Here is a 26,323-nt window from a genome sequence, read left to right on the forward strand (position 1 = left end):
TAAAGCCCTTGTGTCACTAAGACACTCCAACTGAAGAGAGAAAAGACAAACTTAATCTTCCCGGCTGCCAACTGCTGTTAGCGGAGGAAGAGCGGGATGAGAAAACACACACTGGGAGTTACACAGTCTATGACAACCTCTTGTTCCAGCTTTTGAAAGGGTGAAATTGCTAATAAAATGATCAAAGGTGCTTTGATTCATGCCATTCTGGCTTCCACGGCTGACTCCTTTTACAGTTGCCGAGATGGTTGGAAGCCTGATAACTCTTAGATTCTATGGAGAGAGGCTCTCCAGAGGGAAATCGAATCTGAGAACTCTCTCAAATGTATTCCAAGTTTCAGAAACAAACAAGGTTTAGAAAACACATTGACTGAGAAAAACATTGACTGGGGAAAAAAATAAAATAAATTACCCTGAACACTGATTTTTCTCCCCAAATTCATTTGCACATGGCTCAAATTTTTCATGGGATGATGACAGAATTAGACTAATTTTCAAAAAATGCATACACTGAAGCCTATTTCTCACTCCTGCTTATGTTGGTGAAAAAGGGTATCAGGCTTCCGTGATGGCTCAGTGGTAAAGGTAAAAATCCGCCTGCCGATGCAAGAGACGGGGGTTCAATCCCTGATCCGGGAAGATCCCACATGCCTCGAAGCAACTAAGCCTGTGCGCCACAAATATTGGGCCTGTGCTCAGGAGCCTGGGAGCTGCAACTGCTAAGCCCGAGCGCCACAACGACTGAAGCCTGCGTGCCTCAGAGCTTGTGCTCCTCAACAAGAGAAGCCACTGCAACGAGAAGCCCGAGCGCCGTAACTAGAGAGCAGCCCCTGCTGCCGCGACTAGAGGAAGCCCAGGTGCGGCGACGAAGACTTAGCACCGCCAAAAGTAAATAAATACACATTTAAAAAATAAATTATAAATACAAATAAATAAAAAGTGTGTCACAGATGAACTAGCTTCACTTCCGGGGGAATAGTTTTATCTCTCATATGCAAAAACAGAAAGAACATTTTTATTTCTAAATCAATAATAAATAAGATGCGTTTAGAATACAAAGCAAGCTTACATGCGGATTGGCTTATCAACAATTCTAAGTGCTGCTTTAAAATTAAGAATTAAATTGAACTGACCTTGCATACATTCAGTGCTTCAGGCTTTCCTGGTGGCTCAGTGGTAAAATCGGCTTACAAGACAGAAGAGGCAGGTGGGTCCGTGGGTTCAATCCTTGGGTCAGGGAGATCCTCTGGAGAAGGAAATGGCAACCCACTCCAGTATTCCTGCCTGGGAAATCCCATGGACAGAGGAGCCTGGTAGGCTGCAGTCCATGGGGTCACAAGAGTCAGACATGACTAAACCACCACCATCACCACATTCAGCACCGCGGTTGAAAATTGTAAAAATCACTAAACCACCATATGCTGGAGTAGGGAGTGGCAAGTGCTTTACTCACAGTGGTTCCTGAATGACGCTCCAGAGGGCAGTGCCGGGAGCAGGCCAGAACACCTGGTGTGAACGATTCCCAGAGAATGACGGGAGTCAGCCACGCCAGGTTTTTCTCTGCCCTTGTGACCGTAGAGAAGGGAACTGAACTGTTCTGCCTCTCTCCCTCACTGATAATATTTTTTCCCACTTTTTGTGATTCCCTCTATAGCCAGAACAATGAAGTAACCTGAGGGGTAGACAATATCTCCAACAGTTATATCTGGTGTAAACTTTCCCCTGCCTTACAGACCTTTTTTTTTCTAGAGCCTATGAGGCAAGTCTATAAGAGAACCACAGGCATTCCCAAACCTGCATCTTCAGAACCAAACCAAATTCTCTTCTCTCCCCTTATAATTCACTCTCCTTTTGTCTTAACCTAATAGCTCAATTGGGCTTCCAGTGGTAAAGAATCCACCTGGCAATGCAGGAGATGAAGTTTCAATCCCTGGGTTGGGAAGATCCACTGGCGAAAGAAATGGCAACACACTCCGGTATTCTTGCCTGGGAAATCCCATGGACAGAGGAGCTTGGTAGGCTACAGTCCATGGGGTCGCAAAAGAGTTGAAAGCTACTTAGCGACTAAACAACAATAGGTCAGTTAGACACTCCCAAAGCATCCTGTTTCTTTCTTTCCTCAAACCCTTTACTCTCTCTCATACATTGTGCTGCTGACTTGGTAAAGTCCTTGGTCCTTTATTTTGCTTGTCTGTTTATTTGTTGAAATTTTGTGAGGGTCAGGCACTACTATTAATAGATTTGCACCTTCATTAAAACCCTTCGTTGCCAGGTATTGCCACAAGTATGGCAGGAGCTGTGCTAAGCAATGATGACTCAGAGATTATAGATGCCAGGCTTGCCTTACAGATATAGAGAAATAGTTAAACCAAAGGAGGGTAAGGCAAAACAATGTACGGTATTGAGTCTAATTCATAGAAGGCAACTGGAGGGGATGCAGAACCAGGGAGGAGACTTTGGTGATGTTGGTGTCTGAGTAAGGTTTGGAGGGATAAATAGCTACCAGTGGTGTAAAGAAGAAGGGTATTACAAGCACAGGGAGTGGCCTGGACAAAGGTGCAGCCAGACCCAAATTACAGTGAGTCTGTATGGCTATGAGTAGTTCACACGTGAAGGATAAGGATATGAAGAAAATGGTATGAGTATTGTAAAGGGCATGGAAGGATTTTAAAAGGTATGATGGTTTTACAATGTGTCTTTGAGTTTCTTCATAGCCTTCCCCCAAGTGAGCGAGTGAACGAATGTTGCATGCTTGGTTGTGTCCAACTCTTTGCATCCCCATGGACTATAACCCACCGGGCTTCTCTGTCCATGGGATTTTCCAGACAAGAACACTGGAGTGGGTTGCCATTTCCTTCTCCAGGGGATCTTCCTGACTCAGAGATCAAACCAGGATCTCCTGCATTGGCAGGCATTTTTTTTTTTTTTTTTTTACTGCTGAACCACCTAGGAAGGCCAGTCCTCTCCCCAAACAATGGCACAATTATCCTCCTTTCCCTTCTAACAAACAGAATGTGGCACAAAGTGATGTTAATAACTCCTGAGTTTAGGTCACAAAATGGGTCTCCTGTGTGGCTGTTTCTCTCCTGGATCACTTGTTGTAGGGGGAGGCAAGAGCCATGCTGTGAGAAGCTCAAGCAACCTGTGGAGAGGACCATGTGTGGAGGAACTGGAGCCTCCTGCCAACAGCCAGCATCATCTGGCCAGCCACAGGAGACAGCCACCGTGGAGACGGATCTGCCAGCCTCAGTCAAGCCTACATTTTGATAGTCATCTCTTGAAAGATCTTGAAACAGAAATACCCAGCCAAGCCATGTGTGATTTCCTAACCCACAGACACAGTGAGATTAATAAATTCTCATTGTTTTAAGCCGATATGTTTTAAGATGATTTGTTAGGCAGCAAGAGATAACTAATAAAAAAGGAGGAGAGATGCGATCAGACTAACAAAAAATGTAATGGCATTATGAATTATGGAGAAATGATTGGCGAGGAGACAGAAGCAGACAGTCAAATAAATTAGGTGGCTGTTGCAGTAATTAAGTAGAGATGTGATAAAGACCTGTATTAAGGTTTGGGCTTTAGGGTTTAAGAGGAGGAAAAAACGTTGAGAGATTTAGGGAGGAAACAGCAACAAAATTTAGCGGCTGATTAGCAATGGGGCATGAAGGAAAGAAAAGCATTAAGGGTTTAATTCAGGTCCTTTGGTCAGCAGCCAAGGAGGTGATGGCATCATTCATGAAAATGGGGGAAGAAGGAGGGGACACCGATTAGTTGAGGAAGCAGGCTTTCATTCTGAACATGCTGAGTTTGAAGTGCCCATGGAAAATCCAAACGAAGGTGATATGTTAGTTATATGGACACAAGAGTCTGGACTTCAGGAAAGGGAAAGAGACTGACATTAAATTTGAAATCAAAGGATAGTGAAGAATGTAACAGAAGATGGCCGATGATAGAACATTGGATCGTGTCAACATTTAATGACAGACACAAAGGAGATGGGGCAGGGATGTGAAAGATGAAACAGCAGCCGGAAGAACCTGGAGAGAAAGCAGAGCAACCAAACGAGGAGAGATGTTTTTTAATGCAATTAATTTATTTTTGGCTGTGCTGGGTCTTTGTTGCTGCCTTTTTTTCTCTAGTTGCAGCAAGCAGGGGCTGCTCTGAAGTGGCTTCTCTTGTCGCACAGCATGGGCTCTAGGCGCACAGGCTTCAGTACTTGAGGCTCCCAGGCTCTAGATCACAGGCTCAATAGTTGAGGCGCACGGGCTTAGCTGCTCTGCAGTGTATGTGGGATATTTCCGGACCAAGGATTGAACCCATGTCTCTTGCATTGGCAGAAAGAGTCTTTACCACTGAGCCATCAGAGAAGCCCAAAGAGAAAATTAAAAAAAAATTTTTTTTCTAAAAAGAAGTATAGTTAATTTCCAATATTGAGTTAGCTTCAGGTGTACAACCAAGTGATAAAAAATATATACATATATATTCTTTTTCAGATGCTTTTCCCTTATAAGTTGTTACAAGGCATTGAATATAGTTCCCTGGGCTATACAGTGGATTTTTGTTGTTTATTTTATACACAGTAGTGTGCGTATGTTCATCCCAAATTCCTAATTTATCACCCTCTGCTGCCCCTTCATCCCCCCTGGTGACCATAAGTTTGTTTTCTATGTTTGTGAGTCTATTCTTGTTTTGTAAATAAATTCATTTAGATCATTCTTTTTTTTAGATTCCACATACAAGTGATATTATATGACATTTCTCTTTCTCTGTCTAACTTACTTCACTTAGTGTGACTGTCTCTAAGTCCATCCACGTTGCTGTGCTATGCTAAGTCACTTCAGTCATGTCTGACTCTTTGCGATCCTGTGGACTGTAGCTCGCCAGGCTCCCCTGGGATTCTCCAGGCAAAAATACTGGAGTGGGTTTCCATGCCCTCCTTCAGGGGATCGTTCTGACCCACAGATCAAATCCACAGCTCCTGCGGCTCTTGCATTGCAGGTAGATTCTTTATGGCTGGGCCATCGGGAAAGCCCCCACGTTGCTGTAAATAGCACTATTTCATTCCTATTTATGGCTGAGTAATATTCCATTGTATATATGTACCACTTCTTCTTTGCTCATTCCTCTGTCAAGGGATGCTTAGGTTGCTTCCATGTCTTGATTATTGTAAATAACGATGCTGTGAACACTGGTACCTGTATTTTTTCAAATGGCAGTTTTCTCTAGATATATGCCCAGGAGTGGCATTGCTAGATCATACGGTAACTCCTTTTAATTTTTTAAGGACCTCCATACTGTTTTCCGTAGCAGTTACACCAATTTACATTCCTACCAACAGTGCAGGAGGGTTCCCTTCTCTCCACACTGTGTCCAGCACTTATTTATAGACTTTTTACTGATGACCATTCTAACTGGTGTGAGGTGATACTTTATTGTAGTTTTGATTTGCATTTCTCTAGTAATTAGCAATATTGAGCATCTTTGCATGTGCCTCTTGGCCATCTCTATGTCAGAAGAGGAGAGACTTTAAAGAAAAGCTTGCAATGAATCAACTGAGAGAAAGACTACTGGGTGTCTACTAAATTTGGTAACCAATTCTTGGTACACTTGGCAAAAGCAGATTCACTTGGAGTGATGGTGACAGAAGCCAGACCAAGTGGATTAAAGAACGTCCACAGGGAAAAATGTAGAGGCAGTAAATGCAGACTGCTCTCTAGCAGCTCACTGTGAGTTAGAGAGGGACAGCCTCCCAGCCACTCTTCCTGCCTTGGCTCTGCCTATTTCCACTTTCCTGGATACAAGGGGGATCCTGTCAACATCTAAATCTGCACAGGCTATTGATTCAACATGGTAGACGCGCCTCACGTCATGTTCTGGAAGCCTTCACAGGAGTTCATTTAAATAAGGGTGAAGGAAAGAATGTAAAATAATTAGAGCTGTCAGTGATGAAAAATGCCAGTGCATCTTTGGAAGAAAGAAAGACAAGAAAGAAGTGACCATGACTTGGAGACAGGAAAGTTCAAGGTCTAGAAGAATCTGATGGGTCCCTCATGGGACCTCAGAAATTCTCAGGACTTGCATACATAAGCTGAGACAGAAGAGGCAGTGAAGTCCTTGGCTGAAAAATCAAGAATTAATTAAAAGCTTGCTTATGCACTGGCTGGGCATCCAGGTATGTTGAAGTTTATTTCCTATATAGACAGATCGCTGAGGTTCCAAAAGAGAATCCTTTCTATCCCAGAAGATTAAGAAAGTTCTTGAAAAAATGGGTAAGCCCTCGAGTGTTTTTGCAAGCTGACCCACCAACTGTCTGAGTGGAGATGGTCAAACACAAAGTAAAGGACAGGTAGGCTCATCATATAATTCAGAGGAGAATTTTCCCACCCCTCTCTCCATGAACCCTTGTATTATCACTGTTCATTATGTGGACTAGTATACAGAAGCAATTCTTACTAAATTTTGGTTCTTGGAGATACAAATATATTTTCCATTTTTTGTGGATCATTTTTCAGGATAAAGTCTTAGTTCAAGCTTTTTTCCATGATTTAACCTGAAATGTTGGTTGCCTTTTAAGTCTTCTTCAGGTGATCTTTTCCTGATACCCCTGATTATGCAGAAAAAAGACCCCCTGGCTGTCTATTAGCTTAAATCTCTCCATAATACAGTTACTTCTTTACATGTTCATGGTTTCTGACAGACAAAGTATCTGTTTGCTGGAAATGTGTCTTTATCAGTCTTCCATTTCCAGAATCTAGTACAACACTTGGCATTTTAAATGTTTATTCAAAAAAAAAAAAAAGAAAAGAAAGGCGAGAAGGATGGATGAAAGTGTCTTCTTTGGCTATAAAAATAAACATCATGATAACTTGGCTTCTGAACAATGAGCTTGCCGTTTGGCTGGCCTGCAGTGTGTGACCACAGGATTAGAACAGTGGCCAGAAGTGAGTTTTTGTCATGCAGGGGCCCCCAACTTTCTGTTGTAAAGAGCTCATCTCTAGGAGACCTTGCGCTCAGAAGCGCGACCCCATCCAGTTTAAATATGTGCCTTGCAATCTCTTTTCTCCCTTGTCCCAGGGTCTTCACTTGGAACAGTCCCTGGAGAAGTCAGTGTTCCACCTTTTCCTTGTATCAGGATGACCCCTATATGTATGGGTGAGACAGTGAGACAGAGATGGAGGCAAAGATGGGGCTCGTACAGGAAAGGGAAGAAACTGATAGACCGGGATCACAGGAAAATTTGTTTCTTATCTCCGCAGTCAGAATTCTTTTACCTTTTAAATGAGGCTTAGTTTATAGTTTGTTTCCAGGGTATTATCAGTACAAAGTTCAGCCCTCACATTTTGGCAATTACAATCAGAGGGTAAGCTTGTTTTCCAGGAATTATTAAGCAATTATCACCCTATTCTACTGATAGCCCATTCTGGATCTAAGTTCAGACAACATCCCATTGAAATAGGACTTCACTTTTAACTGTTTGGAAAACACTTATTGATTCCCTCCATCTTCACTCCTGGTCCTATTTTAAATATCTTCAAATTCCTGATAACACACACTGGCATTTGCTCAAGGCTAATTTTAGCACGTTCTTTGTACAGAGGCTGCTAAACCCAGATATCAGACACACCAAATCATTTGAGGATTTTATTTTTCCACATACTAAAAAAAGTCCACGTGTTTATGTTTGCATGATCCCCAAGTGGTCTTTAAGAAGAGAGTAGGCAAGTCAGTTCTCTAAATCTATCACTGCTAGAGCCCCAGGGGCAGGCTGCAGTACTTGAGAACTCCGCTGTCAGGGCAATCTTCTCCGGGCGGACAAAACTACGCTGCAAGATTGCTAACTCAGCAGGTTCGGGGAGAACCATAGACGCTGGCAGGTGCTAATAAAAAAAAAAACCTGGAGGAGAACAAAGGGAGCCTTCTCTGCACTCCTCCGAAAATGTCACCCACAGGAAGTCAGGCTTTGTCTGGGAGGCACGTGGGCTTCATCACGGCCCACTGGGCAGAACGAGATCAATGCTAGCCAGTGTCCACAATGGGCTCAATGCAGGCTATTGTGGCGGCTGGAACGACTTGAGGGATGACTGCAGGATAAACTCCACCTGTTCCTACATCCTGAAGTGCCCGTGTCATTGAGTGGGCTGCTGGCTGCCTTTCTCCTTCCCATGTCTAAGTCAGCTTCAACCTAAAAATCTCCGAGGGTTGCGCTGTCCTGTCTTAAGGATCGCCCAGCTTCTCCATTTCTTATATGTTCTCTGATATTCTGAAGTTAGATCTGCACACAAACATGTGTGAGGGGCTGGGAGTGCAAAACAGAGCAGGCTGATTTCCAAGAGACTTACTGATTTAATTCCGTTCCCTCCTACACCCCTGCCTGCCCTGATCATGGTTGTGCTTATAAATTAGACCAGGTCTGTTTTGGGGTTTCCCCATCTCCTCAGGCACACAGGTTTTGCATGATATGTAGTTTTCTTAGATTAAAAAGAATATAAGTCAGATCAATAAAGGCACATTAAGGGGAGAGGAAAAAATCAGATTTTTTTCCCCCTACATATAATACATGATGAAAGAAAAGCCTGGTGATTGGAGCAGAACAATTTGTCCTTATATAAGACAGCCTCACCTCTGCAGGAAATATAGTCACCCTGCCTGAGTCAATTCTGCCTTTCCTAGCCCTATCTTCTGGCACTGTGATAACCAAAAAGTGCTCCTATACATCTTCAAATACTCTCAGTTAAGATTCACCATGTACGAGGAGCATGCTTATGGTAGAACAATGGCGGTGGATGCAGTGAACGCCTGTCAGATGTTGTTTGGTTGCTAAGTCATGTCCGACTCTTTTTTGACCCCATGGACTGTAGTCTTCCAGGCTCCTCTGTCCATGGGATTCTCTAGGCAAGAATACTGGAGTGGGTTGCTATTTCCTTCTCCAGGGAATCTTCCCCACCCAGGGATCAAATCTGCATTTCCTGCACTGGCAAGTGGATTCTTTATCACTGAGCTACCTGGGAAGTCCACCTGCCAGATACTAAACCACACATTATTGCCTCATACTTAACCCTGGATACACTAATCTCTAGTGAAAGAATTTCAGGCACTTGCTTGGGTGAATATTTGCAAGCAGATGAAACTTCCTGTGCTACTCAAATCACAGGAAGACAAACTGTTCATGGTTAGGTCAACCCTGACTGAGCCTCACTGTGGACATCTCCATGAACTTCAACACCAAGCAGTTTTGCTCCATCCTGCCAATTTCTTCAGCAGGGATGGCTTATCCATAGACTATGTAGGATTTCTTAGGGTTTGCTTGAGGACACAGCTCTACAGAACACAGTATAACTATCTTATCTGCCACTGCCAAAATTTATTTATTACTACACTATCTCATGTAGTTATAAATTTATGTAGAGGAAATGTTTAAGCAACTGTATTATAAATGCGGGAGAGCAACAAACTGTGGTGCTGGAGAGGACTCTTAAAAGTCCCTTGGACAGCAAGGAGATCACATCAGTCAATCCTAAAGGAAATCAACCCTAACTATTCATTGGAAGGACTGATGCTGAAGCTGAAGCTCCAATACTTAGGCCACCTGATACAAAGAATCAATTCACTGGAAAAGATGTGATGCTGGGAAAGACTGAGGGCAGGAAGAGAAGGGGGAAACACAGTCTGAGATGGTTGGATGGCATCACTGACTCAATGGACACAAGTCTGAGCAACTCCAGGAGATAGTGAAGGACAGGGAAACCTGGTGTGCTGCAGTTCATGGGGTTGCAAAGAATAGGACATGACTTAGCAACTAAGCAAAAACAAAGGGATATGGGGCTTCCCAGGTGATGCAGTGGTAAAAAACCCACCTGCCAATTAAGAAGACATGGGTTCGATCACTGGGTCAGGAAGATCCATTGGAAAAGGAAATGGCATTCTCGCCTGGGAAATCCCATGGACAGGGAGGGGAGCCTGGTGGGCTACAGTGCATGGGGTCACAAAGAGTCAGACACGACTGAGAGACTGAGTATATGCACGCACACACACAAAGGGACATAAAGGGAAATAAAGGAGGTCCTACACTACATTCAAACAGTTAAATGACAATACCAGTGATCACTTAACCAGTGATAAGACACACAAACACACATGCACACTCAAAGTATATTCAAAGACACTATAGATAAACCAAAATAAAATACTTAAATGAAATAAAAAGGCTCTTAGCATTTTCATGCTATCATGAGGAATAAATGAAGGGAGAAGGGATTTTGTATTGATTGAAACTTGAAATGATGGTATTTGCTTACAATTAACTGGATTGTTTTCTCTACATAGAGAACGTGGGCTTGAAATAAATATATATTAATGTTTATTTGATACTTTTGAGTTAGATTCTGAAAACCCATACCAGTTAGATGTTGAGTAGCCAAACAGTAAGATGACTGAGGTTTATTTTCTCCTGTGAATTTACAACGTTCTTGTAAGTGGCATCAGGCAGATAGTATTTAGAATCATCTTATAGGAGAAAAAATTATGTCTTCAAGAAGTTCAGTGATTCAGAAAATTGTAGATCTAAGATTAAAACCCAACTCATCTTATTTCAAGTACGGTAATCATGAAAAGGCATTAGTTGCATGAAAGAATGGATGGTGGTAATTTAACTTTCCACTTACATTTCAATAGCTTTCAGTTTGATTATCTTTCTTATCACTGAGTCAGTGTAACTCAATTGTTTCACTTTTCCTCACCATTACTAGAAGTATTCATTCATTAGAAGGACTGATGCTGAAGCTGAAACTCCAATACTTTGGCCACCTGATGTGAAGAACTGACTCACTGGAAAAGACCCTGATGCTGGGAGAGACTGAAGGCAGGAGGAGAAGGGGATGACAGAGGATGAGATGGTTGGATGGTATCACCAACACAATGAGTTTGAGTAAGCAGAGTACATCATGCAAAATGCCAGGCTGGATGAAGCACCAGCTGGAATCAAGATTTCTGGGAGAAATACCAATAACCTCAGATATGCAGATGACACTGCCCTTATGACAGAAAGCGAAGAAGAACTAAAGAGCCTCTTGATGAAAGTGAAAGAGGAGAATGAAAAAGTTGGCTTAAAACTCAACATTCAGAAAACTAAGATCATGGCATCCGGTCCCATCACTTCATGGCAAATAGATGGGGAAACAATAGAAACAGTGAGAAACTTTATTTTGGGGGGCTCCAAAATCACTGTAGATGGTGACTGCAGCCATGAAACTAAAAGACGCTTGCTCCTTGGAAGAAAAGCTATGACCAACATAGACAGCATATTAAAAAGCAGAGACATTACTCTGCCGATAAAGGTCTGTCTGGTTTTTCCTGTAGTCATGTATGGATGTGAGAGTTGGACTATAAAGAAAGCTGAGTGTGGAAGAATTGATGCTTTTGAACTGTGGTGTTGGAGAAGACTCTTGAGAGTCCCTTGGACTGCAAGGAGATCCAACCAGCCCATCCTAAAGGAAATCAGTCCTGAATATTCATTAAAAGGACTGATGCTGAAGCTGAAATTCCAGTACTTTGGCCACCTGATGTGAAGAACCAACTCATTGGAAAAGACCCTGATGCTGGGAAGATTGAAGGCAGGAGGGGAAGGGAACAACAGAGGATGAGATGGTTGGATGGCATCACCTAGTCGATGGACATGAGTTTGAGTAAACTCTGGGAGTTGGTGATGGACGGGGAAGGCTGGCATGCTCCAGTCCATGGGGTCGTGAAGAGTTGGACATGAATGAGTGACTGAACTGAACTGAACTAGAAGTATCACTTCTAGCTCTTCTATTGTCTAGAGTTCAGTTGCTTCATTTTGACTCTAATACCATGAACATTTGTCCTAAAATATTTTTAGACACTTCTTCAGAGGTATTTCAAGAAAGAAACTATTTTATTACATGATACTGAATGATATTTTTATCTAGAGCAGAATTCATCTACTAAATAATTTTCAAAATGATACAAATATTTTGTTTTTAACTAACATTAATTTTTGGTTTATTGCCTTGGTGACTTGGTCATACAGGTGAATATGGCAAAACCCCACTCAGAGCTCAAAAGAACAGCACACAATGAACCAAATGTGAGGAAAGGAAAGCCGACACTCCAGGTGGAGGGAAACACAGGGCAATTTGGTGCAATGCTGCTAGATACTGTTGGTTTAAAGTTAACCTTTTCATTCCCATGCTGACACAAACTCTCCATCTTTTGCTACACGTCTGCCTGTTCCATGCTGAAGGAGACCTCGGGGCTCTTGTAGCTGAGTAGTGTGTCTGTGATACACATGGATGTTTTGAATCAAGAAGTTCATCAGAACCATGGGCCTCACCTGCCCAACATAGGCCAACTCTGAGACTGACTGACACGGTTCCTTCTTCCTATGTAGTGTATTAAAAATAGCAATAAACTTGGAGTCAGAAAGCCTGAGCTTGATATAGTGGACATCTATTGGTTGCTCTAATGTTGTCCATGTGGGAATTTAAAATATTTCAATACAAAAACCAAGAGATGACTGGGTACAAATTAACCCTAATCTTTAGCACAATTAATTAGCATTTTGAGACTCTCTAATCAAGCCTCTACATGCCACTTGCAGAAGTGGTTACTCGCTTCACCTGTGCTTGTGTGAAAAGTGCACTAGAGGATCTACTGAGTAGCATAAAATACATCAGTGATAATTTGTTGCTGGTGAAACGTGTGATGCTCAAATCGGGTGAGGCCGATTAGGAGTGCTGTACAGTCATTTCCAGAAGCGAAGTGATAAAAATCTAGCAGGTCAGGTAGTTCTGCCATGTGCCAACTGGAAGACAAGAACATAAAAAACAATCAAATGCTTAGGAATACATTTAATGAAGGAGGTGAAAGGTCTGTACAATAAGAATGACAAAACACTGATCAAAGTAATTGAAAAGGATGCAAATAAATGAAAAGATATTCCACACTCATGTGCTGGAAGAATCAATATTGTTAAAATGCCCATACTATCCAAAGTGAGCTACAAGGTCAGTGTAATCTCTATAAAAATTCCAATGGAATTTTTCACAGAAATATTTTTAAAAATCCCCAAATTCATATGAAATCACAAAGGATCTTGAATAATAAAAACCATTGTGAGCAGGAAGAACAATTAGAGGCATCACACTTCCTGATTTCAAAATAAATTACAAAGCTACAGTAATCAAAACAGTATAATACCAGAATTTTTTAAAAAGATGCATGAAAATGTGTTCAACATCACTAATCAAAACCTCAATGAGTCATCATCTTATAAAAAGACAAAAGACAAGCATTGGTGAAGATGTGGAGAAAAGGGAACGTAAATTAGTACAGACATGGAAAATGGTATAGCAGTTCCTCAAAAAAAAAAAACTACCACATGGCTCAGTAACCCCATTTCTGGGTATATCCAAAAGAAATAAAACCAGAACCTTGAAGAAATACCCGCACTCCTATGTCCAGTTCAGCATTATTCACAATAGCTCAGATATAGGAACAACCCAAGTGTCTATTGATGGATGAATGATTAAGAATATGTGGTATAAATATATACAGTGGAACATTTTGTTTTAAAAAAGGAAATCCTGTTATTTGTGACAACACGGATGAAGCTGGGGGACATTAAGTGAAATAAATCACTCAGAGAACAACAAATACTGCATAATGTGGTGTACATGGAATCTCCAAAAATTGGGTTCATAGATTCAGAGAGTAGAATGGTGGTTTCCAGGGACTGGGGATGGGGTAAACGGGGAGATGATGGGCAAAGGGGACAGAGTTAATCATGGAGGATAGTAATCTCTGTCAATCGAATGTACACCATGGTGACTCCAGTTAATAACACTGCATTGTGGGACTCACCCGGAGGTCCACTGGTTAAGAATTTACCTTGCAATGCACGGGATGCAGGTTCAATTCCTGGTCAGGGAACTAAGATCTCATGTGCCGTGGAGCAACTAAACCTATGTGCCACAACCAGAGAGCCTGTGCACCACAACAAAAGATCCCGCATGACACAACAAAGATCCCACGTGCTGCAACTAAGACCTGGTGCGGCCAGATACACGAATACTAATAATAATACTGTATTGTGTACTTGTAATTTGCTAAGAGAGTAGATCTTAAGTATTCTACCATTCACCCACATGCCCCCTCAGTGAGGTGACTGAAATGTTAATTAACTTGATTGTGCTAATCATTTCACAAATTATACTTGTATCAAAACATCACGTTTACACCATAAATATACATAATTTTTATTTGTCAATTATACCTCAATCAAGCTGGGGTGAAAAAAAAGAGAGAGAGACCAAATTTAAAGTCAATTTGCACATGATACCTGGAAAAATCTTCTGTTTCTGCCTCTAGGCTCACAAAGTAGTTGCCTGTATCTTAACTGTATTTCTCACCACTTTACTATGCTTATGACTCTACATCTCTCTACCCCTTTGAGAGAAGATTTCAGCAAGGGCAAGGGACTCCTGATCCCCAGCACCTGTTTGGCACATGGTTAGGCGTGATACATGTGTCTCCAGGCATGAGCAATGGATGGTCTCTAAGCAGTATAACAGGCATTCCTGGTAGCTCAGTGGTAAAGAAGCCGCCTGCAAGTGAAGGAGATGCAGGTTTAATCCCTGGGTTGGGAAGATCCCCTGGAGAAGGAAATGGCAACCCGCTCCGGTATTCTTGCCTGGGAAATCCCATGGACAGAGGAGCCTGGCGGGCTACAATCCATGGGGTTGCAAAGAGTCGGACACAACTTAGCAACTGAGCATGCACACAAGCAGTATAGCACCTGGAAGAGAGTGTTTCTGCTGTCTGATGGTCCTACATCCAAAACCAGCCCAGCCACTCTTATAACCTCTTTAGTCCACCTATTCATTTGTAATAATGGGTTACAGGCTTACGGGTTTATTATAATAACTTAAGTATCAATACTTTAACATTACACCTGGCAGTAATTGGCATGCACATTGCATATGACTGATTAGGACTAGTCTGTCTGCAATTCATACCTGAAAACCTGAGAATAAATGGAAAAATAATATTCTTAATCCAGATAGATATATTGTCCATTTTTGACCCAGTCAATCTTAACCACATAGTGAACTAAACTCGTTGTTTAAAATTTCCTAGGGGCAGCAGCACAGCTGTCTCACGAGTGTGCACATAGTAACCAGAGACCCATACGATGAGCATTTACATACAAAAAAAGTTCCTAAAAATTGACCCATAGGAACCAAAGCACACCAACACTTATGAACATTCTCATTTTTCTTATTCCTTAGGATTTTCTTACCTGTTTCTTTCATTTCAAAAGCAAAATCTATGGGGACTTCCCTGGGGATCCAGTGGTTAAGAGTTCACGCTTCCAATGCAGAGGATGTGCAGGTTCGATCCCTGGTCGGGTAACTAACTTCACTTATGCCTTATGGCATGGCAGGAAAAAGAAAGAAAGGGAGGAAGGAAGAAAGAGCAAGAAAAAAAGAAAGAAAAGAAATACGCAAAAGAAAAGACACTTTCTTCCCTTCTTCTCTCAAGCCAATTGCCATCTAGGAGTGAATGTGGTTCATGCTTCTTAAGCTTTAAAACTCTGATAATGATTATTTCAGAGATTGTATTGGGTCCAACAGACTGTTTTATCTACCTTGGAGAAACTGAAAATTCATATGAAGCTCAACAACTGAAAGGCTAGTAGTGTCATAAAATATGAAAATGAAGACAGAGAGACAAAGGAAAACCATCTCTGGAAGCTGGAAAGTCGGACGTCTTCAACTGAAGAAGATTTGAAAGTGGTTGCTTTCAGAAGATATTAAACCTGACCCCTGATTTCATCAGGACTGTGCTCCAAAGGGATCCTTCCACTAGAAAGCCACAGACCAAGTAAACATGACAGAGATTGCCATTCCCCTTGTCACTCAGAAGAGCCATCTGCTCCTGAGTTAAAGTCATTTTCTATTAAATTCACCAGCATGCTAATTAAAGAATGGCTGGAGGATGCTGGAGCTGCCAGATGCTATGAAGATATATCACTGTCTTTTTATACGGTTAGGCAAACGTTTAATTAAACCTGCAGCTGCTGTGTGTCTGCTCAACCCACCAACACAGCTAAACCTCATTTACCTGAGAAAATCATTTTGTATTAGTGTCTTCCAAGAGTAAAACAACTTAAAACAGACTTTGCTGAAATATTTAATGCCTTTGTACATGATTTAATTAAACGCATCAGTAATTACATCAGGGCAACTTGAACCTGACTTTCCCTGGGGTTCCTGTTGTGTCTTCTGATAGCTAATCAGATGTCTCCTCAATGGTACCCTTCTTTGGAGGAATAGAATTACAGGAAGTCTAAGTATAGGCGTGGATGCTCAGCCTGTCTCTATTACATTTTACTTGGGCATATGAGTTTTAATGCATTTAAAAGGCCTCTTTGGAAAGAAAGTTAGAGAAATCCAAGAGGAGATGGCAACGAAACACAGAGCCAGAATTTTCTTGCTCTAGAATTCCTGCTTATGACTAACAGAGTCATTAGCCAGCACTGTGGGCCTGTCCTGACCACTCTCTTTAAGAAAATTTGCAGTTATTTTCTTTGACCAACAAAATAAAGTTTTGTTTGCATTTTCAATTTATGCACATTCTTCTTTTTCATTGAGTACCATATTGTGATCATCAGTGGATTTTAGCTGGAAATCATGCTGCATATGACAAAATTCAAAACCAAATCTTAATTCATAATGGATCCTGACTTCAGGTCAAGAAGATCATGTCTGAACTGAGAGCCTGGTAGACTGGATATCGTCTCTCTCTTTTTCAAATTAATTTATTTAGTTGGCTGTGTCAAGTCTTAGTTCAGTCGTTCAGTCGTGTAGGACTCTTTGCAACCCCATGGACTGTAGCACACCAGGCGGACTGCAGCACGCCAGGCCTCCCTGTCCATCACCAAACCCCAGAGCTCACTCAAACTTATGTCCATCACGTCGGTGATGCCATCCAACCATCTCATCCTCTGTCGTCCCCTTCTCCTCCTGCCTTCAATCTTTCCCATCATCAGGGTCTTTTCCAATGAGTCAGTTCTTTGCATCAGGTGGCCAAAGTATTGGAGTTTCAGCTTCAGCATCAGTCCTCCCAAGGAATATTGAGGACTGATCTCCTTTAGGTTGGACTGGTTGGATCTCCTTGCAGTCCAAGGGACTCTCGAGAGTCTTTTCCAACACTGCAGTTCAGAAGCATCAATTCTTCAGTGCTCAGCCTTCTTTATAGTCTCAGTTGCAGCATCCCAGATCTCCCACTGTGGAGCGCGGACTCTAGTTGTGGTGCAAGGGCTTAGTTGCTCTGAAGCCTGTGGGATCTTAGTTCCCTGAGCAGGGATTGAACCCACGTACGCTGCGTTGCAAGGCAGGTTCTTGACCACTGGACCACTGGGAAGTCCCTGGATGTAGGCTCTTTCATTGATCGGTTTTTAAGGATCACACACAGTGCAAAGTGAGAAAGAAAGGGGTTAGAGGTCTGCTGAGAGTCAAGCTTCAGCTGCAGCCCGCTTTGCCTCCTTGCTTGGCCGGTCCTACAGTGCCAGAACAGCAAAGCTGGTGAGCTGGTTTGCCCAAAAGAAGCAGGGGCAGAATACAACAGCCAAAGAGGACCTTCATCCGCCTGGATTCGTGCTGCAAATCTAAGCCAACGAGTTTTGGATTCTATTGGCTCTCTCTTGCCAGTATGCTTGGTCTCCTACAAAGGCCTAGCCAAGCACAACTGAACCATCAGTTTCCTTCAGACTTTCCAACAGAGGCCATTTCCCTCCTGGAGGAGCTGGGGAGAAACATCCAGGTACCATTTCGATGGGTCAGATTCTGGATGTTCCATTGATGGGGTGGCACATTGAACTTTGTGGTTTTCTTTCTTGCTAAAACTGTGGAAAATTCTGAAAGAGATGGGAATACCAGAACACCTGATCTGCCTCTTGAGAAATTTGTATGCAGGTCAGGAAGCAACAGTTAGAACTGGACATGGAACAACAGACTGGTTCCAAATAGGAAAAGGAGTTCGTCAAGGCTGTATATTGTCATCCTGCTTGTTTAACTTCTATGCAGAGTACATCATGAGAAACGCTGGGCTGGAAGAAACACAAGCTGGAATCAAGATTGCCGGGAGAAATATCAATAACCTCAGATATGCAGATGACATCACCCTTATGGCAGAAAGTGAAGAGGAACTCAAAAGCCTCTTGATGAAAGTGAAAAGTGGAGAGTGAAAAAGTTGGCTTAAAGCTCAACATTCATAAAACGAAGATCATGGCATCTGGTCCCACCACTTCATGGGAAATAGATGGGGAAACAGTGGAAACAGTGTCAGACTTTATTTTTCTGGGCTCCAAAATCACTGCAGATGGTGATTGCAGCCATGAAATTAAAAGACGCTTACTCCTTGGAAGGAAAGTTATGACCAACCTAGATAGCATATTCAAAAGCAGAGACATTACTTTGCCAACAAAGGTCCGTCTAGTAAAGGCTATGGTTTTTCCTGTGGTCATGTATGGATGTGAGAGTTGGACTGTGAAGAAAGCTGAGCACCGAAGAATTGATGCTTTTGAAGTGTGGTGTTGGAGAAGACTCTTGAGAGTCCCTTGGACTGCAAGGAGATCCAACCAGTCCATTCTGAAAGAGATCAGCCCTGGGATTTCTTTGGAAGGAATGATGCTAAAGCTGAGACTCCAGTACTTTGGCCACCTGATGCGAAGAGTTGACTCATTGGAAAAGACTCTGATGCTGGGAGGGATTGGGGGCAAGAGGAGAAGGGGACGACAGAGGATGAGATGGCTGGATGGCATCACTGACTCGATGGACGTGAGTCTGAGTGAACTCCGGGAGTTGGTGATGGACAGGGAGGCCTGGCATGCTGTGATTCATGGGGTTGCAAAGAGTCGGACAGGACTGAGTGACTGATCTGATCTGATCTGAAGGAGTCTGAGGGAGTTTGTTTAGAGAAAATGTGTGACATCAGAAGTTTGATGAAGTAAATATTTTATCACTCAAGTAATGAGATGCCCGGTGCCTCACCAACTGCCCTGGACTGATACTTGTTGTTTAGTCACTCAGCGGTGTCCAGCTGTTTGCGACCCAATGGACCATAAGCCCGCCAGGCTCCTCTGTCCATGGGATTTGCCAGGCAAGAATACTGGAGTGGGTTGCCATGCCTTCCTCCAGGGGCTCTTCCCAACCCAGGGATCCCCCAAATAAAAAGGAGCTCCTAAGGGTAAGAGCTGAGGATCCAGTACAGGAGACACACAGGGGCAGCATGAGACAGTGGAGTAAGAACCTAAAGGCAGAGCACTGACTTGTGAGCCTGCAGCACCCTGGCACGGGTTTTGTTTCACTGTAATAGTGTCGAACTGCATGAGTCTGAAATTAGTGGAACTCGCCTTTTCTATTTTGAGTCTATTGTTGCTGTTGCTTGCATTTATTTTTAAGAGTAATATTCACCATCCTATAACCAGGCTGGCTACGTACTGACAGCATGGACCACGACCCATTAACCTATTGTTCTCCTCCTTATTCTTTATTTAGGAATAAACGAGTGCAATTGTGTATTAACACATATATGTGGAATGTAGAAAAATGGTACAGACGAACCTATTAGCAAAGCAGAAATAGAGACATAGATGCACAGCACAAACATATGAACACCAAGTGGGGAAAGAATGGTGGGATGAATTTGGGAGATTGGGATTGATGTATATACATCACTGATACAATGGATAAAATAGGTAACTGATGAGAAACATACTGTATGACACAGGGAGCTCTACTCAGTGCTCTGTGGTGACCTAAATGGGAAGGAAATCCCAAAAGGGGGATATATGTTTACATATGGCTGACTCACTTTGCTGAACAGCAGAAACTAACACAATGCTGTAAACCAACTATGCCCCAATACAAATTTTAGAATAAATAAATAAATGTAACTTTGTACTGCAAAAAAAAAAAAAAAAAGGAATAAACTAGTGCCCAAACTGAGAAGGCAAGACACACAGAATTAATGTGGGGTTTCCTTTAAGCAAGTTGATGGGGAAATGTTACAGAATCATTGCCTACTTGGTCCATTTTAAATTAGTCTTCAAAGTGTCCTCCCTTCTGAATATTCAATTGATTCTCCAAATTAAAAGAATCAGACAACCAGTTAGGAGGTTACAGCTTGACTTGGGCCTTTCTGGTTTCAAATTTACAGTTTACAGCAACCTTCCCGTTGGCAACAGTCCAAGAAAATGGTGCTGTGAACGCAGCTGCCTGGGGTATCTGCCATGGACATATGCTGGACTTAACGATATTAAATCCAAGGCTCTAAACACAGATAGGTTTGCCACCTGTTCTTCTTCCACGGGGATCAACTGAGCCAGGTAAATTCTCTCTGGAGAGAAACTGAAAAGTGGAGAAAGGAAATATTCCTTCTAAAAACACACTAAGTAAACTGGTTTTTCAGATTCGTGAAAACCTAATTCATTACAAAAATTAAGTTATTTGTGGTGACATAAATAAAGAGCTATTTACTATCCTGTGAGTCAACCAAAGAGGAAAAAAATTAGTTACCAACGTTAATAGTCAATTACAGGAAAGTAATTGCAAGTACATCGTAACAATATTTTGCTCTTAATTTATAAACATGGCACTTATAGATGTCTACTTAGGAGGAAATGGCCTTTGATTGATTTCACAGCAGTGGGGTTATTCGTTTTCACTTTTGTCAGATGACTGGTTGTGGCTAAGAATGAAATTTGTGACTTTGTACTATGACAGACGGATTGAGCTTGGCCTTATTGTGCCAAACACTAAGAAGTTGAAACGTAGCGTCCAGAAAAGTCAGTTTGTAGACAAACTGTTATGTGTGTTTTCAGGGAGGCTCCCAGTCCCTGTTCTCAACTATATTCAGAAGTATTAATTAATTAGCTACTAGCTAGCAGGAGTTGTATAAGACACAGGTTAGATCTCTGGGTTGGGAAGATCCCCCAGAGAAGGGTGTGGCAACCCACTCCAGTATTCCTGCCAGGAGAGTCCCAGGGACAGAGGAGCCCGGTGGGCTACAGTCCATAGGGTCCCAAAGAGTCAGACACGCCTCAAGTGATTTAGCATACACGTTAATTAATTAGCTACTAATTAACTAGAAGTAGCTAGATTAGATGGGATGTGTATTAATCTGGTGACGCTGCCATAACAAAATACCACAGACTGCTTGATTTCAACAACAGAAATTTGTTTTCTCACAGCTCTGGAGGCTGGGAATCCAAGATAAGGATCCCAGGATGATCGACGTGTGGTGAGAGCTCTTTTGCTAGTATTCAGACAGCTGATTCTGTGTTCTAACACAGGAGAGAGAGAATCTTGTGTCTTTTTTATAAGGACACAAGTGCTTATAAAGGGGTGCTCGACCTCATCTAAACCTGATTAACTCCCAAAGACCTCATCTCCTAATAGCATCACACTGAAGGTTAGAGCTTCAACATATGGATATTAGGGCAACACAGTTCAGCCCATAGCAGTGAGAATGAGAGATTTATCAATGCACTCTCAACTCATTTGTGTTCTTACCTTTCAGTAATCATTCTTGAACACTATTATGAGCATACAGAGAATGCATAAATGATTAAAGCACATGTTTCCTAACCTTGAATAGCACATAACCTGGTGAGGAAGTTAGACATGAAAATGAAAAATCACAATAGGATGTGACAATTATTATAAGAAATGTAAGAGGGAATATGCAGGCTCTATTCCAGTGCAGTAGATTGGCTCATCATTAGCCCCTCTGAATTGAACTGAGAACCAGCTACATGGCAGGCAATGTCCTCAGCACTCAGAATATATTAATAAAGATAAATAGACTATTAGCTTAGCCTGAAAGGTCCAGGGAAGATTTCTTGGAGAGACTGTGGTGCCTGTGCACCTTACACGATGAGAAAGAATTATTCAACTTGCAAAGTGAGTGATGGGCATTCCCGGCATGAGAAGAGAGTGCGCACATGCAATGGTGTGGCACTGGGGCGCAGCTCACTGGACAAGGTGGGTGGGTCTCAAGATACAGGCATGAGAACGGCTGGTGTGGATCATACGGTGAGGAGGGAAGCGAGGTGGTAAGAAATGGTCAGATTCTGGATCTATTTTGAGATAGACTTATCCACTTGGATATGTAAGAGATGTGTCAAAGACAAACCAAAGATTTTTGTTCTGAGAAACTAGAAGAATAGACTTATTATCTACATAAATAGAGGCTTGTAGAAGGAAAAGGTGTGTAGGAAGGGGCTGGCTGAAAATCTGGAGGAGGGTCATTTAGGCTTTCTTGAGTGGACTTGGGACTGAAAAAGAATCAAGATTGAGGCACTCTTGAGGGAGCAGAAGTGCCAGAAGCTGTGGACTAATTAGATGAGGAAGAAGGGAGAGAGCGGAGTCTAGGATGACAGTCTGACTGAAGTGGACAGTGTGGTCTTCCCCCAGGACAGAGAGTACAGGGCAGGGAGCTTGTTGTGAGAGACACCAAACTCCACCTGGTACGGGTGACATTTAAAGGGCCTGTGAGACATCCGGGTGAAGATGCCCGTAAGGCCTCTGGACCAAAGGAGAAAGAGCGCCAGAAATGTGGGTCTTTCGTATCAGTGGTGGAAACTGAAGCAATGAGGTGGATGACAGATCACGTAGAGATGGAAGAGAAAGCAAAAAGAGGCAATATAAGGACAGAACTGTACACAACATTTAAAGAGAAGAAGAACCTAAAGAGCATCAATTCTTAGTCCCAACTGAAGAAAACTACATACTGTCTGTTTAGAAGAGTCATCAGAGACTTAGAAATTGAGTCAGATTTTTATAATAATAAGACAAAGAATTAGATTTCAAAGATCAAGAGGAAGTTCTACTAAAGCCTACTATGCTTTATAATTGAGAAATCTAGGTTATCTTGATTTAAGAAAATATTTTAAGGCTTTTAATTAAATATATTATAGAAAAGTGTATGATGTCTCATAAAAATAAAGTTTGATATTTTTTCATAAACTGAACACACTCATTTAACCAGAACCTAGAAAAAGAAATTGCAAATTTACTGACACTTCAGAAGCCCCTCCTTGTGCTTCCATCTACTTACTATTCCTCAAGGTGACAATTACTCTGACTTCTAACAGCTCAGATTACTTTAGACAGTTTATGTAGGGCAACACAATTCAGTCCATAGCAGTTAGCACAAAAGACTTATAAAAGGAATCATACATTATCTATTCTCTTGTATGTTCAACTTTATGCCTGAGAGATTCATCTCTGTGTACACACACACACACATAAATATATATATCATCCATTTATCTCCATATGATATTCCATTGAGTGAATATTCCATGATACAGTCTTCACTTTTTAAAGTCAATGGGCATTTGGGTAGCTTCCAGTTTGGGGCTACATAATGCTATTAATATTCTAGATTATGCCTTTTGATGACTATTTTATAGGAATGGACTTACTGGATCCTAAGACATGCCTACATTCAGCTTTACTTTTTCCAAGTGGTAGTACCAGTTTACATTCAAGCAGCAATGTATGAGTTCCAGTTAAACTGAAAGCTTTCAAACAGAGAACATGTTGCAGTTGACTGTCTTCATTGAGAATAAAATGTCCAAATCTCCAAACTAGGTAATACAATATTTTTTCGTTTTAATTTTCCATTGGCTAAACAACTAGTGATGGCAATAGATCTGGGACTATGTGTATAATTTGTATTAATTTATTAGTAAACTATAACCCCTTGTCTTATACCTAAACTCTGACTTTCTCAAAGCCTAACTCAAAGTTACTGTTTCCATAAGGTTTATCCTGAAATCAACAACAATGTCATTCATGTAAACTCTTTTTCACTTTATACTGTTTATGTTCCAACTCATATTTTGGTTATATTGTGTATCTTATCATCTCTGATTGATTACTGGTTTGAGGGCAGGAATTGTACTTAAAAAAAAAATTGTTTGCTCCATATGGGCTTTTGCTCATAAAGGGAGATTTTCACTTACTTGTTCAGTGAATAAATAATGTTCACGTTTATGATGATGAGTCCCACTCGTTTATTTCTAACATCGCTGTGTGTCAGTGTTGCTTTACCTTAGAGAACAAATGACTAAAGACTCGATTTCATAACATTTTAGTTTGAAGCTCCTCTCCAACTAGCCTCAGGGAGCAGGGTGTGGGAAGGAATGTAGAGGAAAGGCAGAAAGTCAAGTAATTTTTATTGTTCAGAGGAATGTAGTGCAATATGCTCTCTCGGAGCTCTGGGAATTTAAGTACCAGAGGGATTGCTGGCAGCTTGGGTTTGCATATGCAGCACTGTTGGGGAATGCTCATATGGTGTGCGATTGTGCGGTGCCTGGAACTGACAGCACCATCTGTTCCTTGCTTTATTGCGCACTGAGACTTAGCCTCACTCTCCAAATGAGCACACTTGCCTGTACACACATACACGCACATACACACACAGAACCCAACCTCTACTCCAGCCTAAACAGAAAACACTTGACTGACTTTCCATTGCAGGTTTCCATCTCAGCAGGAAATTCAGATGAGTCAGGTATCTGAATACTGCCAGAGTGGCGTCCTCTGGTTTTTCATGGGGAACCGTGAGGTCCAAGTGGCTAGGGAACCAGCAATCGCCTCATGCAAAGCCACTCAGCATGGAAGATGAGTTATAATGACAGATGGCACTAGTCAAAAAAAAAAAAATCAGCTCTAGAGAAAGAAACATGCAGGAAGGGTATCGGTAGTATGAGTATAAAAGTCAGACATGGGAGATGTAATAAAATTGTAGTAGGAGATTGTCAAAACAATTTTTAAGAATTGTTAAGAACAATTTTGTTGAGTATACTGTATATCTATCCATTGTTTAGAAACAGTAGTTATTCGCTCATATCATCATCATCAACTACAGAAAAACAGTAGAGCTCGATGTTCCACAGATGCAACTGTGTTGTAAGAGATCACGTGCCCAAAACAGAACCGCAGAAGGTGAGCAATGTGATTAATGAGCCGGAGGTGCAGAGAACATATGTCCAGTATTTTCTGTGATTGTCTCAATTTTAGGTAATCTTATTTTTAAAAAAGGACTGAAAGTGACAATATTTAATCACACAGTTTAATGTATATACAATGGTAATTCTTTTTGTTTTTATTAATTTTTATTAGACTACAATTGCTTTATAATGTTGTGTTAGTCTCTGTTGTACAGCAGAGTGAATCAGCTACATGTACATATATATCCCCCCTCTTTTTTGGATTTCCTTCCCAGTTAGGTAACCACAGAGCATTGAGTAGAGTTCCCATGATGCATGGAACGTTTTATATGAAAAGTGTTACACAATTGTTAAGTCTTTTCCCATAAAAATTTTTCACAAATCAAAAGGAGTCCTTTTTTTTTTTTTTTTTCAGAAGAGGAATCTTGGTTTTAGATTCAGAAAGTACAGCCGTCATAATGATGGCCTTGAGAATATGGAGATGGATATCAGTGTCAGTGTATGCGTGTGGGCAGAGCAAGGATCGCTTTCAGCAGGATATTTGAATTATCCAAAAAAAAAAATCTTCCATTACAAAACACAGAGAAATAATGGACAAGACACAAATACTCTTTCCAGTGTGTTCACAGAGCTTGTAAGACAGTAAGAAGCAATTCCTCTGTGACCAAAATGAAAAGGAAACTGAAAACCTTCGAGGGAAGCTTGTAAGCTAAACCAGTGGGAGATTCCTTTTTTGGAGGAAGGAGGAACTTTCAGAGCCTCTCAGCTTCTATTTTATGTTCCCAAAAGACTAGACCCTGGGTAGCCTGGAGAAATGTTTAAGTCCGAACAGGGTATCTGCATAGTTTCAAAGTGTCTCCCTGCAAATATGTAGCAATTTACAAAGGGAAAAGTAGTAAATTTACAGAAGAGCTTCCTGGCAGGTGTCACCTTAGCCAAGTGATCATGGTTGATACGATGATCACTCCATACTGACGTCAGGTACCCCTGATAACAGTGCATTGGGGAAGGAACGTCGCTTCTGTCCAGTCCTTCCCAACAAGGCAGGACTTCAGCATGAGAAAACATCGAACAAATCCAAAGTGAGGGACATTCCACAAAATAACTGTGCATGAAAAGTATCAAAGTCATAAAAGACAAGAGAAGGAGGAGGCACCATCAGATTGGAGGTGACGGGGCAGATGCGACCACTACATCTAATGTGAGATCCTGGGTCACAGCCTAGAGCAGAAAAAATGACATTAATGGAAACCCTGGTGAATCTGGTTGTATCTTATT

General features: G+C 41.7%; 1 protein-coding gene and 1 long non-coding RNA gene across 2 annotated transcripts in view; one reads left to right on the forward strand and one right to left on the reverse strand.

Annotated features, from left to right (window-relative positions):
* The first annotated feature begins 5,646 nt into the window (after positions 1–5,646).
* On the forward strand, positions 5,647–11,989 carry LOC133258295 (uncharacterized). The gene is made up of 2 exons (XR_009739914.1): positions 5,647–6,175; positions 10,749–11,989. It is a non-coding gene; the product is annotated as an uncharacterized LOC133258295 (long non-coding RNA).
* An 80-nt stretch (positions 11,990–12,069) lies between these two features.
* NHLRC3 (NHL repeat containing 3) overlaps positions 12,070–26,323 on the reverse strand; it is a 41,008-nt gene continuing 26,754 nt past the window's right edge. The window contains exon 8 of the mRNA XM_061434719.1: positions 12,070–12,823. Within this exon, the coding sequence (XP_061290703.1) occupies positions 12,670–12,823 (154 nt within the window). The 3' untranslated portion in view covers positions 12,070–12,669. The remainder of the gene's footprint in view (positions 12,824–26,323) is intronic.

Source organism: Bos javanicus, chromosome 12 (assembly GCF_032452875.1).
Source record: "Bos javanicus breed banteng chromosome 12, ARS-OSU_banteng_1.0, whole genome shotgun sequence".
Classification (NCBI taxonomy): Eukaryota; Metazoa; Chordata; class Mammalia; order Artiodactyla; family Bovidae; genus Bos; species Bos javanicus.